Source organism: Rattus rattus, chromosome 2, assembly GCF_011064425.1.
Source record: "Rattus rattus isolate New Zealand chromosome 2, Rrattus_CSIRO_v1, whole genome shotgun sequence".
NCBI lineage: Eukaryota > Metazoa > Chordata > Mammalia > Rodentia > Muridae > Rattus > Rattus rattus.
The window spans coordinates 8,851,553-8,866,420 of record NC_046155.1 but is presented as its reverse complement, the minus strand read 5'-3'; the positions used below and the strand labels follow the sequence as shown (position 1 = coordinate 8,866,420).

At 48.4% G+C, this 14,868-nt stretch overlaps 1 protein-coding gene across 1 annotated transcript; it reads right to left on the bottom strand.

Moving 5' to 3' along the window:
• Window positions 1-5,753: 5,753 nt before the first annotated feature.
• Window positions 5,754-9,183, bottom strand: Scgb1a1 (secretoglobin family 1A member 1). The gene is made up of 3 exons (XM_032895341.1): window positions 9,080-9,183; window positions 7,197-7,384; window positions 5,754-5,917 (listed from the first exon to the last, which is right to left on the bottom strand). The coding sequence occupies exons 1-3, from the start codon at window positions 9,132-9,134 to the stop codon at window positions 5,870-5,872; spliced, it is 291 nt and encodes a 96-aa protein (XP_032751232.1). The 5' UTR covers window positions 9,135-9,183; the 3' UTR covers window positions 5,754-5,869.
• Window positions 9,184-14,868: the final 5,685 nt, after the last annotated feature.

Genomic DNA, 14,868 nt, shown 5'->3' with positions numbered 1-14,868 from the left:
GGCGGGCACTCAAAGATCTTTAAAAAAAAAATTATTTGGTTAATATTTAACATTCATCCACAAAGTAATAAAAAAATAATTGGGCTTTAAAACTTATCAGGCATGAAATGAATACATTTCAGAATGATTCCTAGTTTAGGAAGAATCTGGCTCTAGGGCCTGACTTCATCTTCATTAGAAAGAAGAAGGTGGGCCCACAGGGCTTGATGTATTCCAAGCTCTTAGGGATTTGCTTATAACCAGCTGCCTATGTTATGTGCCTTCCCAAGCACAATGGTTTATATGTTGTGTCATTTTGGGTGGCTCCAGTATTCTCTCTGGGGCCACTTGATTATTGATGTGGTCTTATCTAGAATCAGAGAGATGGAATAAAGTGTCTCGAGCCCTGTAATGGAAATTTCTGTCTTAATTTTCCTGTTGGTATGACTTTAGCAGTGGTTCTCAACCTGTGTGTTGCAACCCCCGTGGGGGTCACATTAGATAGCTTGCATATCAGATATTTACATTATGATTCATAACAGTAGTAAAATTATGGTTAGGAAGTAGCAATGAAAATAATTTTATGGCTGGGGGGCGGTCACCACAGCACAAGGACCATAGCATTAGGAAGGTTAGGAACCACTACATTGGAGGCTCAGAAGTTTTGTGTTGCAGACTCATAAGTGGGTCTTGCTTCCCTTTTGTGTGCCTCTGTTTTTTTTAAATTTCAAGGCAGGGTCTTACATATCTCAGGCTGCCTGGTATTTACAGTGTCAGAGAAGATGACCTTGGGCTTCAGATCCTCCAGTCTCCTCCAAAGCTCCGGTATCATAAGGGTGCCCTGGGGCTTTGTGCAGACTAGAGGACTGCTTTACCACCAAACTGCATCCAAGGCCCCATAAATGCCGACACTCGAAGGAATCTTAAGATGGTCCAATTTAGCAAATCCAAATTTAGGATGCCTCGTTGGATGAGAACTTTTGGTGAGCCACGAGGTGTAGGTGTGTCTTGAATATTTCACAGGCCGCGAAGGATGGAAATCGGTTCACCTTGGAATGCTGGGAAGGGCAGGCGATCAGGAACTGCTTATGCAAAGGGATGGAGGTGTGAACCGAATGGATTTTGTTTCTGGCTTCAGATATTAAGACGTGAGTCTCATTGCAACTTACCTAACTTAACCGAGGACAGTAGGGAGAGGTTGGGGCTGCAAGCCAAAGGCATGGTGGGGCAGCAGGATCCAAAGCAGAGCGAAAAGTAGGGTTGTTCATGAGAGCCCTGCCCTTCTGGGTGAGGAGTCTGCTTCCTCCCACAGGAGACTGGGAGCAGGACTCTAAGTATCCCCTTAGTCCACCTCCTAGTCCACTTCCACAGGCCTGCTGCCACATCTGGCTCATTCATTCATTCATTCATTCATTCATACATTCATTCATTCATTCTTGTGTGAGTGTTGGGGGCTCTGAACTTGGGTCCACGTGCTGGTGCAGAAAGCCAGGCCTGCCTTTTTTTTCTTTCCTGAGGCAGGCCCCAAAGTCAGCCACCTTTCAGCCTCAGTCTCTCAAGTGGTGAGGTTATAGGTATAGGTATAGCCACCAAGTCTAGCTGTTCACATCTTGATCTAAAGCCAGGAAGATTTGTTCTGGATGTTTGGCATCTTAAGTTGCGTGTGCGTGCGTGCGTGCGTGCGTGCGTGCGTGCGTTAAGCCATTCACTTTGCGGTAACATGTTAGACAACTGTAGGCAACAACACAGGTTACTTGCCGTAATCCACGTGACTTGCTGAAAGCCTAGCGCAGGCAGTGGAGCAGAGCAAAGGGACTGAGTTCCGGGTTAAAAATGGACTCAGAGACTGAAATGGAAACCTAAGGTTAGAGGGCCAGGAGAGCTCAGCACCTCACAGTTCTCCCCTCCTCCCCCGAGATCTACTCCTCACCCCTATTCATTCAGGGCCCCTCTGACCACATTTCTGACCAGAGGTTGACAGAGCATCTACTTTTCTGACAGGACTCCTGTAGGAGTCCTTCCCCACGCCCGGAAGTGCTGTGGTGGGATGATGTCTTGTAGTCTACAGGGTGGTTGCTTGCTGTGGGCACAAAGCTTCAGGTACTTTGTAAAAGTCAACAATGCCTGTGTGCTGGGATGGGTACCTGTTTACTGGCCAGGGAAACAAATCCAAGTTTCTTCCAGCTCCACTTTATCGGTTCTGAAGCTGGCAACCGGGCTTGCTTAGCTGAATCTATTTCCAGATTTTTTCTTTTTGCATATACCATTAATTTGATAATTTTAGTTCACGGAAGTACACTGGGTGGCTAGCTACTGATGGCTCTAGTCTCACAGTCTCCTAAGCCTGTTGATCTATTCAGTAAGCCCTTGGGAGGACCGTCCCCTAATTACAGGTTTCAGAGTGCATTGTTTGCCTGGCCCTATCTTCACAAATCAAGCCTTCTTCTATCATCTGTTTGAAGCCCTTTGGAGCGACTGGTCACGCAGTGGTGAATTACCACCCACAGCTGCCCTGGTATTCACAAACAGCGTGCCTGGTGTCAGCAGCAAACTGGAGAGCAAGCATTTTACCCCCTTCATCTTGATAGGGCTGGGGAGGGCTGGTTATGCTTTCCCCTTCCTGCCTCGTGAGTCACAGATTTTTCTGCCAGACTCGCCCTGTCTCACGTGTCAAACGGCAGCTTTACTGATAATCAATGGATCCAGGTTATGACCGGCTAAGCTCCTGAGCCTGCGATGTCAGTTCCTCTGTAGAGACCTTCCAGGCTAAAATTCCTGTGGTTGCAGATGATGGGGGGTAGCATAGTTTAAAATGTTTCTTCCTCACCCAGATTCGTAGTTTTCTTTACAAAGTCACCAAGAACTATGGCCTTTCTCTTCCCCAGATTCCTCAGAGTTAATAGATTCAGAGCGCTACGTTTCTTCCTTTCCCTCCCTTGCCTTTCTCTTTCTCCCCCCTCCTTCCCTCCCTTCCTTCCTTGAGACAGAAGCACAGTGTCACTAGGTAGTTCTGGGCTGGCCTGGAACTTGCTACATACCCAAGCTGTCCTTGAACTCACAGCCAGCTGTCTCCCTTTGTCCCCTGGATGCCAGGGTTAGAGGTGTGTACCACTGTACCTGGCTATTGACTTTTTAGACGAAGCTCTCTTGCGTTTGTAGTGGTCTGTCTGTCTTGAGTTTGTAGTGGTCTGTCTGTCTTGAGTTTGTAGTGGTCTGTCTGTCTTGAGTTTGTAGTGGTCTGTCTGTCTTGAGTTTGTAGTGGTCTGTCTGTCTTGAGTTTGTAGTGGTCTGTCTGTCTTGAGTTTGTAGTGGTCTGTCTGCCTCTCAAGTGCTGGGATTACAGGGTGTGAGCTACTTGATGCTGCCTTTAATATTTTTTTTTTTATTTTTGGACTCAGAAACATTTAAAACCTTGTCTTCACAGTTTGTGCTTAATACATTTCAAATGCAGGAAGTGCGTATTTGCACATCGCCCTCCCGTGTTTTCCTTTGGCATATTCATAGTGAGGATGGTTGATTAAATATATTATAATTCATTTTTGAAATGCAAAAACCACTCCTGGCTTGAGGTTCCTTAAAACAACATCATCAACAACATCAAACCAAACTGGCCTTGGCAGGACCCTGGCCTACTAGCAGGATCGAGATATTAGCTTTCGTGGGTGCTGGTGCTGGGCATGACATTTGGGTCTTCCTCTTTTCACAGTGAACACTTTCTCGATAGCTACCTTTCCTACCTTGCATTCTGTGTATGAAGAACCTAAGGTATTCTCTGGGTTAATGCACATTCTTCCGCATTGCCAAAGCCCTCTTAAGGCAGAGATCCACTGCAATAAAATTGTATTTCCTTTTATCGCCAGTCATCTGCATTGTGTTTGTGCAAGGCAAATACTTTCCTAGCAGTGAAGGAGTAGTTAAAATTCGGAACTTTTTATAACCTGGGACCTTGTCCGTTTAAATACTGATCACCTGGGTGAATAGGGAGGCAACGTATGCACCTCAGACAGAATGACCTGGATACGGAAGAATCTGGGGCCTTGGGAGTAAAGGAGTGGGGCAGGTCCCGACCAGGGCCCAGCCTTCCACAGATAATCTCTTTTGGAATCACCAATCCCCCTGACCTGCCCTGGAATTTTTACAATCCCAGCCCCTCCTCTGTGGCAGACAATGAAGGAGTGGGTGTGGTGACTTTAACACTGTGTACACAAATGGGTGTTTATGGCAGACTTTTCCCATCACTGTCCCTAGTTTACTGCCCTTGGAGACTCTGGTGTGGGAGGTCCTACCAACAGTAGGGCAGGAGCGGGGCCTCAGCTCTGGGTTGTGTGAGAAGTAAAAGAGATGTGTTAACCTCTGCTAAGGTGAAGCTTGTAGGGTTGCAGTTTCTGCTATGGGACTTTAAAACCAGGCAGGTGGACCAGTTCTCGGTCCTCTCTGTCTTCAGGGTCATCTCAGAGCCTAGATATGTCAGGATGGCCTTTGGGGTCCTGTGGGAGTGGAATTACTCCTAATTCCAAAAGGACCGACCGGTCACTGGAAGGCTTCAGCCGTGCCACACTGTTCCTGTGCCTTTCCCGTGTTTTCCCTCGGAATTTTGATTAAAACAAAACAAAACAACCCCAAAAAACTCGGCCCAAACAAAATTTTAGAGAACAGATTAAACGATTCAAAATCGAGGCTAGAGAATGACTGGTGATCCTCTCCGCCCAAAAGTCAAAGAGTTGGTGCGGGGGTCTGAGTCCCTAAACACGCATTGGGTGGCGGTAGCATGGACTACACTGCCCCCTCGTGGCCGTAACGCAGGAGCGGGCGTGCCCCGTAGCGGCCCAGGTAGAAGCTTCTAGGCGCTAGACCAACTGCCTGACTGGCATTCTCTTCCATAGCCTCCTTATTCCCGTGCCCTCTGCCTCAGCCCTTTCTATTTCTGCATAGAGCTCTTCTGCACACGCCTCCTATCCCTACTCTTTATTCAACTTCTTCGCATGGTGTAGCCCGGCTCCAATGGAGGCTTGCAGATATTAGGACAAATTCTAAACCAATCAACCACATCTTTTTGGGCAGCCGATATTGTGTATGGCCTGTACAGAGGTCCTGAGGCGGATCTTGGCTTTTAGGAACTAAGGGTCAGAGAGAAGGGGTGTACGGATTGAGAACAGGGAGACAAGGGCTGGCATGGCCTTGTGCTGAACTTGAACGTTTATGGTTAGTATATGGTGTGCTTTAAAGGCTGGAAGGTAGGAGCACTGCTAAGATTTTACATGCGGTCAAACTCTCCATGATGGATGCATGGTCATTGAATTACTTATCAGTAAGTCAGCTGGCAACCTAACAGCCGGGGATGATGGTGTGGTCAGTGGATATGGAGGGAGTGAATGACGTCCGAGATCTCCTCAGGTGATTGGACAAGGAAGGGCTAAGGGATGCCTATCAGACTCCTGACCGGAATAGTGTAGCCCAGAGGATGGAGTTAGAATCCAGTAACATTTAGGACCAGACACGGGGAGGGAGGGATGGTATTGCAGGTCTGCTAGACAGGCTGGGTGGAACTGTGGAACAGATGGTGGGACCTCACTAGAGAGCATTGCAGTGGTAGCCTTCTATAGGAATAGATGGTAGACAACAGAAGTGTGGAGGAGAGGAGACTTCTGGGATTTCTCGTGTGGCCCCAGGGCAGGACTCAGGTGTCTTCCCTTAGTTCTGGTTCACTTCATTCATTCCAGGACCAGCCTTTCTGGCTCAGCAGGTACAGAGAAAGACTAGTGCACACAGGCAAGTGAGATGCTCGCAGTTTATTGCAAAGAGGAAGGCGGGGTTGGTGTAGGGAGGTCAAGGAGGCAGAGGGCAATGACAGGGGCCTTTAGCGTAGAAGATCTCTGAAATCCAGTGAGCTTCAGACTCTTAAATCTTGCTCACACAGAGGACTTGTTAGGATCTTCTCCTAGAATAAAGAACCCCGCCCCCCAAATAGTTAGTGAACCTCTGGAGTAGACAGAGTAGTGGTGCAGAGGCTTAACAGACAAAAGCCACAGTAAGATCTGAGAGGAATTGAGGGTTAGGAAGCCATGGATGGTTTTCTCAAAGACTTTAATAAAAAAGGCAGTAAAAAGTCATAGCTGCAAATGCTTCTGCCATCACACTTGACTCTCTGCGTTTGATCCACAGGACCCACGTGGTGGGAGGAAAGATCCAATTCCTTAAAGACTGTCCTCTGACCGCCACATCTGCGACATACACATACACACTCCCACTAAGTAAATAAAATGTCAAAATTCTTATGGAAAAAAGTCAGTGCAGCTGGCTGTGCAGGTCCAAGCTTATAGTTCTAGCCACTCAGGAGGCTGAGGTGGGAAGAACACTTAACCCCAGGGGTTTGGGAACAGTGAGGCAAGCACACAGAGACCCTATCTAAAACACACTCACACACACACACACACTCTTACACACACTCACACACATACACTCACACACATACATACACACTCTCACACACACATACTCAAACACAGACACCCACACACACACACACACACTCACACACACACACACACACTCACACATACATACACACATACTCACACACACACACACTCTCTCTCTCACACACACACACTCTTACACACTCACATACACACATACACATACATACACACTCACACACACATTCACACACATACTCATACACAGACACCCACACCCACACACACTCTCTCTTTCTCACACACACACACACTCTTTTTTTTTTTTTTTTTTTTTGGTTCTTTTTTTTTCGAGCTGGGGACCAACCCAGGGCCTTGCGCTTCCTAGGCAAGCGCTCTACCACTGAGCTAAATCCCCAACCCCACACACACACTCTTACACACTCACATACACACATACATACACACTCACGCACACATATTCACACACATACTCATACACACACACTCACACACATACTCACACACTCACACATATATATACACATAGTCGCACACACACATAGTCACACACACACTCTTACACACTCACATACATACATACGCACTCACACACATATTCACACACACACTCATACACAGACACACACACTCACACACACACACACACACACACACACAAACACGAAAAAGGAAGGGTGCATGGCTAAGACAGTCATTAGCCTTTGTTACCCCCAAAATGGTGTGACACTGTGGTTGGGGAACCACTTAGAATCAGCATGAGGGACAGATGTTGCGTACCGTGAGCTTCACGATGTTTATTCTGGTCTCCTGTGGGAGGGTATCCACCAGCCTCTTCAGCTGGGTTCCTGCATTTTGCAGGTCTGAGGCAGGGTTGAAAGGCTTCAGGGCTGCCTCATAATTAGACTCTGAGCCTAGGAGGAGGGCCTCAAGGACTTGAAGAAATCCTGGGCAGATGTCCGAAGAAGCTGGAGTGCAGGCAAAAGAAAGCACATGAACGCAGCCCCTGCTCTAAGAGCCGCCAGCCGGGATTCTGCTGGACCAGCCAGTCTGGTTAGCAGGAGAGAGCAGCCTTTGGGTGGTAGAGTGGCTCTGGGGAGGCTCCAAGCAGCTGAAAGTCTGGCACTATGCAGGGACTTTCTAGGTTGCAGCCAGCTCTTGTGGCTTTCCTGAGCTGCCTTTGGATTCCTGGCTTGGGTTGGCCATTGTTTCTGCCATCATTCTAGACAGAGTGTGTTACCGAAAGCTGCCGGAGGCCTCTGGGAGTCCTGCTTTCTATCAGAAGGTCTCTCACCCTTGGCTAGTGGCAGTCTGTGTCATGTTACTGAGAACATGTGATACAGTCCTTACCCCAGTCCAGCATGGTCCCCAAACCTGGCCTGGAAGATGAAGGCACAAAAGGGCTCTTATCTGATGGCACAGTCATTTGCAGGCTCTCACCTCTCCATGTTCCCTGCAACTGCAGTGCTGTTTGGATTGTGCTGTCTGCTTGATTTCCTAGGGTTTGTCTCCACTTCTAACCTAGTCTCAAATTTCCTGCACTGGATTCTCTGCATTGTTTGCAAATTTGACTTCACTGCTCTGTCTCAGGACCCTACTCCAAATGGCCACTCCAGCTAATGGCCATGCTAGCTGGGCATAACTCACAGTATCAGGGAGGCTGAGGCAGGATAGTTGTGAACTCAGACCAGAATGAGACCCTGCCTCCAATTCAAAAGACGGTCACTCCAACTTGAACCCTCTCTATAATATCATCACCAGGCAGGGCGTTTCATTTCCCAGTGGCTCAGTTTTCTAATCTGCAAAATGGGCACAACGTCTCTACCTCACTGGGTTGTTACGAACATGAAAGGCATAGTACGTAAAATGGCTGAGGTCAATGACTGCCACATTGTAAGTGGCACTAACGAGGTTTACAATCGGAGTTTTTAAAACGCGAGTTCGTTGCTATGCAAATATCTTAGCAGTCCACCCCTTCACATGTTTTAGCTCCGTCTTGCTGAGCCACCCTCCTCTGTGCAGAGTACTGATATCTAATGAGTAAATATTTTAATTCAAAATGATACCTTCTGTCCTCCTCCCGCTCGCTCTCATTTCCCATTCCTTTCTGCATAGTGAAAGCAACGAGTATTCAGAGACCTCCGGTCCTTTCTCCAGAGGACAGAATGTTTAGGAAACTACGCCCTGAGCTGGCAGTTTTCCAAAGGGAAGATCTTTTTCTGGAATATTCCTCTCCTCCCAGAACAAGCGACCTTGCCTTGGGTTTGAGGACATGAGTCTGTGTACTTCCCTTGCCAGACCAAACGCCAGCATTGGGTGGGACCCCCCATCCCATCCCCCTCCCCCGCACCCCAACCTGGTGGCTGCATCAAAATCTCTTAGCGCCTTAAGCCCGTCCTAGTCCAGGCTTCAAAGGGCTCCTTATTCCTAGTCTGTTTTTGGACAGATGTGCTGGTCTAGATGGGCTCTCTCCAGCTTCCCCACAAGTCCCCTAGCCTCCGCAGTGCAGAGGTTCAAAGCTTTCCTCAAGATCACAAAACAGCATTGGTTATCGGACTCAATGTTTCTGAGGGGCGTCCGTCGGCATATCCAGGCCTTCCAGGCAGCCACAAAGGGTCTGGCCGCATCCTTCTGACCTTGGGAAAGCCGCTCTGGGCACTCACCTGAGCTGCAGCAGACGGACAGCATGACCACAGTGATTGTGATGGCGATCTTCATGGTGGAGGCCGGAGGCTTGGGCTGTCTGTAGATGTGGGCTGATGCTGTAATGTGAGGGTATGTGTGGGTATGTGTGGGTATGCGTGTGGCTTTTTATAGGTTCCTGGCAGCCCACAAGAGGTAGGGGCAGGGATTGTGCTCCACTCAAGAAATTGCACTATTTACTTAGTCATCTCCATGCAATAAGCAAATAATCTCTTTTCATAAACCCAGTTTCTGTTCTCATTGAAACTGAGCTCTCACAATAGGCCACTTGTGGGGTGTTCGGGCAATGGGCACGGGGGTGGGGTGGGGTGGGGACCCAGAGGTCGTGGAACTGTAGGTACCTGTGTCCTCTCTTTAAAGTCAAGCACTGAGCACCCCAGGTTCCGGGAAGCAATTGTAGACTTGCCAACCCTGGAGAACCAGAGGCTGGAGACCCTTCAGGAATCAAGGGGAAGGACAAAGACCCCAGACTCCGAGATGTCACTAAGCTCCTTCTATTGCCTCCCTCCAAGGAAAATGGCTAGACTTCAAGCCACAAAAATCACTTGATTCTTGGGCATTGTTGGCCAGGTTAGAGCCTACATACAATAGACATGAACAAATAAAGACTTCTCCATAGAACACATGAGAGACCCAGGTCCCAGGCCAGGCTGGCTCCTACCCAGAGCAGCCCTCGAGTCCTACCAGTTGAAAGCAACTTCAGTCGTCATCTGACTTGACCCTCCCTTGCCCTTTTACCCTTTAGCCTCCCGCTTCTTGCCCCATTCTCTCCAGGCCTCTCCCACACTCAGCTCTTTCCTGTTTTCTTTCCTTGGCCATTCTTTCTTATCCTTTCATGATGTTGACAGTTCTCAAGTGTTAGCCATTCCCAGGCTTTACCTTGGTCTCCTTGCTTCCCACGGCCATGTTCAGTGTTAACTCTTTTACTTCTCCAGTGCTTTTATGACTTAGCATGGAACCTGGCTTGGCTGGAACCAACACCCTCTCTGTTTCCACAAATTCCATTTAAACTTCCAGATTGTCTCAAATGTTCAACTACCCACCCAATCAATAGATGCCCAGTACCTGCTATGGTGCTGGTGGGGCTGGACATCGGGGAAGACCTGAAGAGGCGCTTCGAGAGCTCATTTCACGAGCTTCCTCCTAGTGTGGTCAGCCTAGAGCCTTCAGCTTCCAGTAACTGCAGGATCTGCCCCTGTACAGAGCACTGCCTTGCTTAACGTCACATCCTCCCCAGGGCCGTTTGCATCTAATGACACATCAGGAAGGGGATTTAAAGTTGTGGGCATTTTGGGTTGCCTTTTTCCTAGTGGCCGTGGGCCCTTCAGATGCACTTTCCCATTGTTCTCAACTGTCCTGCCCATCAGTTCTCACTGTAGGCTTAGCTCATCTCTGTGTCTCTGGCCTGACCCCAGCTAGCACAGAGACTGACATAGAGTTCTGATTCTGTTCCCCCACAGAATAGGTTTCTAAAGAGCATTTTATCTCTGTCTTTGAGTCCTAGAGTGAGATTGTCTCTACATACTTTCCCACTTCCAAATTCCAAACCAGTTATTAAACGGTGAAGCCTTCCTGGACCTGTGACATGGCCTCTTAGCGATACAGCCCCGTGGCCGTGTGCAGAATGCTTTGAGTGTCATTTTAAAGACAAGAGCCTTTAAAATGAATGTAGAGCCAGTTGTGTGTGTGACACACACCTTTAATCCTAGCACTTGGGAGGCAGAGGCAGGTAGATTTCTGAGTTCATGGTCAGCCTGGCTACAGAATTCATTCCAGGGCAGCCAGGGCAACCCAGAGGAGCCTTTCCTTGAATAAAATACAAACAAACAAAAAACCCAAACCCTCCCCCTCCAAAAAAAAACCCAAACCAACTTAAAGAAAGAAAGGAAGGAAGGAAGAAGGAAAGAAAGAAAGAAAAAAGGAAAGAAAGAAAGAAAGTTAGTTAGTTAGTTTCAGGGCAGCCAAGGCTACACAGAGAAACCCTGTCTTGAAAAAAAAAAAACCAGGGGTTGGGGATTTAGCTCAGTGGTAGAGCGCTTGCCTAGGAAGCGCAAGGCCCTGGGTTCGGTCCCCAGCTCCAAAAAAAAAAAAAAAAAAAAAAAGAACCAAAAAAAAAAAAAAAAAGAAAAAAAACCCAAAACACTAAAAACCAAACCAAACCAAACCTGAATGAATGAATGGATGGATGGATGGATGGATGGATGAATGAAGAGGTGAACATAATGAGTTGGGGACATGGCTCAGTAGGTATACTGTGCCTATTGGGCAAGTATGAGGAACTGAATTTGGCTCTCAAACATTCATGCAAAAAAGCTAGATGTGCCTTGAATTCCAGCCCTGGGGAGGTGGGGACCAGGGAAACCTGGAAACTGACTGATGAGCCCATCTAACCAAATGGGCAGGATTCAGATTCAGTGAGAAGTCCTGTCTGAAAAACAAGACTGAGGGTGACAGACGAAGACACCTGACGTTGACCTCTGACCTCCACCCTGTGTGCATGTGCACCCTTGCATGCATGCACGCACACGCGTGTGCACAACCTGTAGTGTGCACCCTCTGCTGCACAGAGGCCCTGCTACAGGGCTTAAGTTATTGGGTTTACAAGATGTCTGGATGCTGCATTAGTTTCTGCCACGCGTCTCCTTTGTTCCCTTCAACACCTTCCTCCTTCTTCCAAGTTCACTTAATGGGGCTTCTCTCCCCACTTCACTCTTCCTTTCCGACTGGGTCTCTGGCTCAACTCATGAAAGGGCAATGCTGTTCTTGGGTGATGGCTTTGTTCAGATTCAGCGGGCAGAGGCTGGAGGTTGGTCTTGAGGCTGTGGTCTCCAGATTGCTACCACCAAGAGTACTAGACAGGTTCTTCTATCCTGGCCCTTGGAAGAACCCTGTTTGACAGTGACGGGCCTTTCCCGTGCCCTGGCATCTGTGAAACTCCTGCTTCTCTTAACTCCACAGAGCCCAGCTTGTTCTATTCCGGCAGCAGTGCCTCCCTAAGGCACCCTCCCCCACCCCCACTCCCCCAAGGCCTACAGTTTGATTTCCGGGATAGAACACCAAGCTTAGCACCTGTGGGAGGGCTGGGGACTACCATCTCTGGCTGCACTGGGGACAGGTATATTGTATAAAGACAAATTCCTTGGGAAAGAGAAGTCACTTGATGCACCATAATGGTGGTATTGAATTGGCATATTGCCTACTGGTCCCGAGACCCTCCTTCCGGCATTGTCTGTGACTGATTTTGAAGAGCCCTGATCCCTAGGTTGAAGGAGAGCTTTGACATCTGGGCTAGGAGTCTTCTGGAGTGATATAAATACTTCAGCCTGGTTTCAGAAAAGGTCAGGAAGAGCCTCGCTCACAGCCTGAGGGGACTGATTTCACCTGGGTCCTTAGGTCAGCTGGACCCTCCCCAACCCCATGCAGGCAGTGTGTGTGTGTGTGTGTGTGTGTGTGTGTGTGTGTGTGTGTGTGTGTGTGTGAATAACATGTGATTATGCCTGTGGGTGCCAGGTTGCTGGGCTGTAAATTGTCTCCTAGTGAGCCCTTCCCTTGTTCTCTCATGAATCTAAAGGCAGTGACAGGAGGGAGGGGTGAAGCCTCTAGTGGCCTCCACCAGGTACTCCCAGGAGGTATTGCCTAAGACCAGATGTTTATCCTGGGCTTCAGTGCTTAGCCTATCCCAAAAGGCAGAAGCTGAGGAACAAGTCCTAGCACAGCCCAGAAAGCAGGTTGGAGGCTCTGGGTGGGCCATTCTGAGCCTGGTGATCCTGCTGGGCCACAGAAGGACTGGTCAGACCACAGGTCGGGATCAGCTCACAAGGTCAGCTGTGGGGCAAGCTGTAGAGGCCAGTCTCTGTGTCCTCCCCAGTACCCAGCTCAGAGATTGTTCAAGAAGTAGCTGTCAAACAGAACAGATTGTCCCTCCTGAGTTTGATTCATTTTCTTCTGCCCCTGCATTGATCTAGAATCCTCCTGGCGAGGGCTTGGCAGCTTCTGAGCAGTTGGTTGTTTTGTTTAGCAGTGGTGAAGCCTAGATCCTTCGAATTTTTCTTTTTTTAAATTAAAATTTTAAAAATTTTGTGTGTTTGGGCGTTCAGCCTATATGTGTGTCTGTGTACTGTGTGACTGCCTGGGATCCCCTCAAACTGGAGTTACACTCAGTTGTCAGCCGTTGTGTAGGGAACTGCAACCCAGGTCCTCAGGAGGGGCATCCAGTGTTCTTAACCACAGACTCAACGTCTGTCTCCAGCCCGCCCCTACCGCCATTAGAGGTTGGTTTTTTAGTTTTTTGGGGTTTTTTGTTTGTTTGTTTGTTTTTGGTTTTTGTTTTTGTTTTGGCTTTTTAGAGGCAGGGTTTCAGGGTTTCTCTGTGTAACAGCCTTGGCTGTTCTGGATCTCACTCTGTAGCCCAGGCTGGCCTCGAACTCACAGAGATCAGCCTGCCTCTGCCTCCTGAATGCTGGGATTAAGGGAGTATGCCACTACTGACTGACCGACCACCCAGCCCATGGCAACTCTTATAAAGGAAAACCTTTAACTGGGGCTGGCTTCCGAGGTGTGGTCCACAGTGCAGAAGTTTAGTCCATTAGTGTCATGGATAGAAGCATGGTGGCTCGCACGCAGACACGGTGCTGGAGAAGTAACGGGGTTTGCATGCAGATCAGCAGGCAGCAGGAAGAGAACCGACGAGCTCCAGAGACCTCACAGCCTACCTCACTCTTCCTCCAACAAGGCCACAGTCTTAAAAGTGACACTCCCTATGTGCCAGGAATTCAAACACGTGAATCTATGGAAGCCGTTTCTATTCAAACCATTTCAGTCACGTATCTATTCCTTTGACCCTAAAATGCTGAAAGGAGATCTCTAAATTGTCATGCATATTTACCTAGGTGACAGAATTCAAGTAGTCAGCCATAGCTCAGTACAGCTAGGACACAGTGGCGTGAAGATGCAGTGCAGTTTAAAGTTAATGTTGGGCTGGAGAGGTGGCTCAGTGGTTAAGAGCACTGACTGCTCTTCCAGAGGTCCTGAGTTCAAATCCCAGCAACCACATGGTGGCTCACAACCATCTGTAATGAGATCTGATGCCCTCTTCTGGTGTGTCTGAAGACAGCTACAGTGTACTCATATATAATAAATGAATAAATCTTTAAAGTTAAAGTGCACAGTCTCTACCTAGGATTGAATACACAGCAAGCATTTGACCCGCTGAAATCCTGCTACTTATAAACCTGTGTGGTTTCCTTTCACGCTGCGGAATGTCAGGTTGTACGGCTCTGCTGTGATTTCATTTTCCAGTACCTTGTTGATGGACATTACTTTCTAGTTTTTCTGCTCTGCCACACCATGTTTACCTTTTGCCCTGTCCAATCTTTCTGTAGGGAACATGCCTGGATTTAGATAGGCCCTGATTGGTGTCGGCTCTCTCAGCCTGGAACTCCATTTATTGCAACAACAAAAGGTTGGAGGTGATGGTCGAGGCTGGAGACCTGGGAAGGAAAGAGAAGGTGTCACAGGCCGAGGTGTCAGATGTTCTGACCTTCAGAAGGTCTTGGTCATTTTTTTTCAGTTTGTCACTCAGCCCACAAACATCGGCTCAGCACACATGTGTCCTTCAAGGGCACACAGTGGCATGTTGTGGTTAAACACAGCCCTCCAGCTGCCCATTATAGTCAGGCATGAGAGGACTTGGCTGTCTCTGTCCCCAGAGCCCACAGGCTTTGGGGATGGTGGAGGTAGGCTTTGGTGT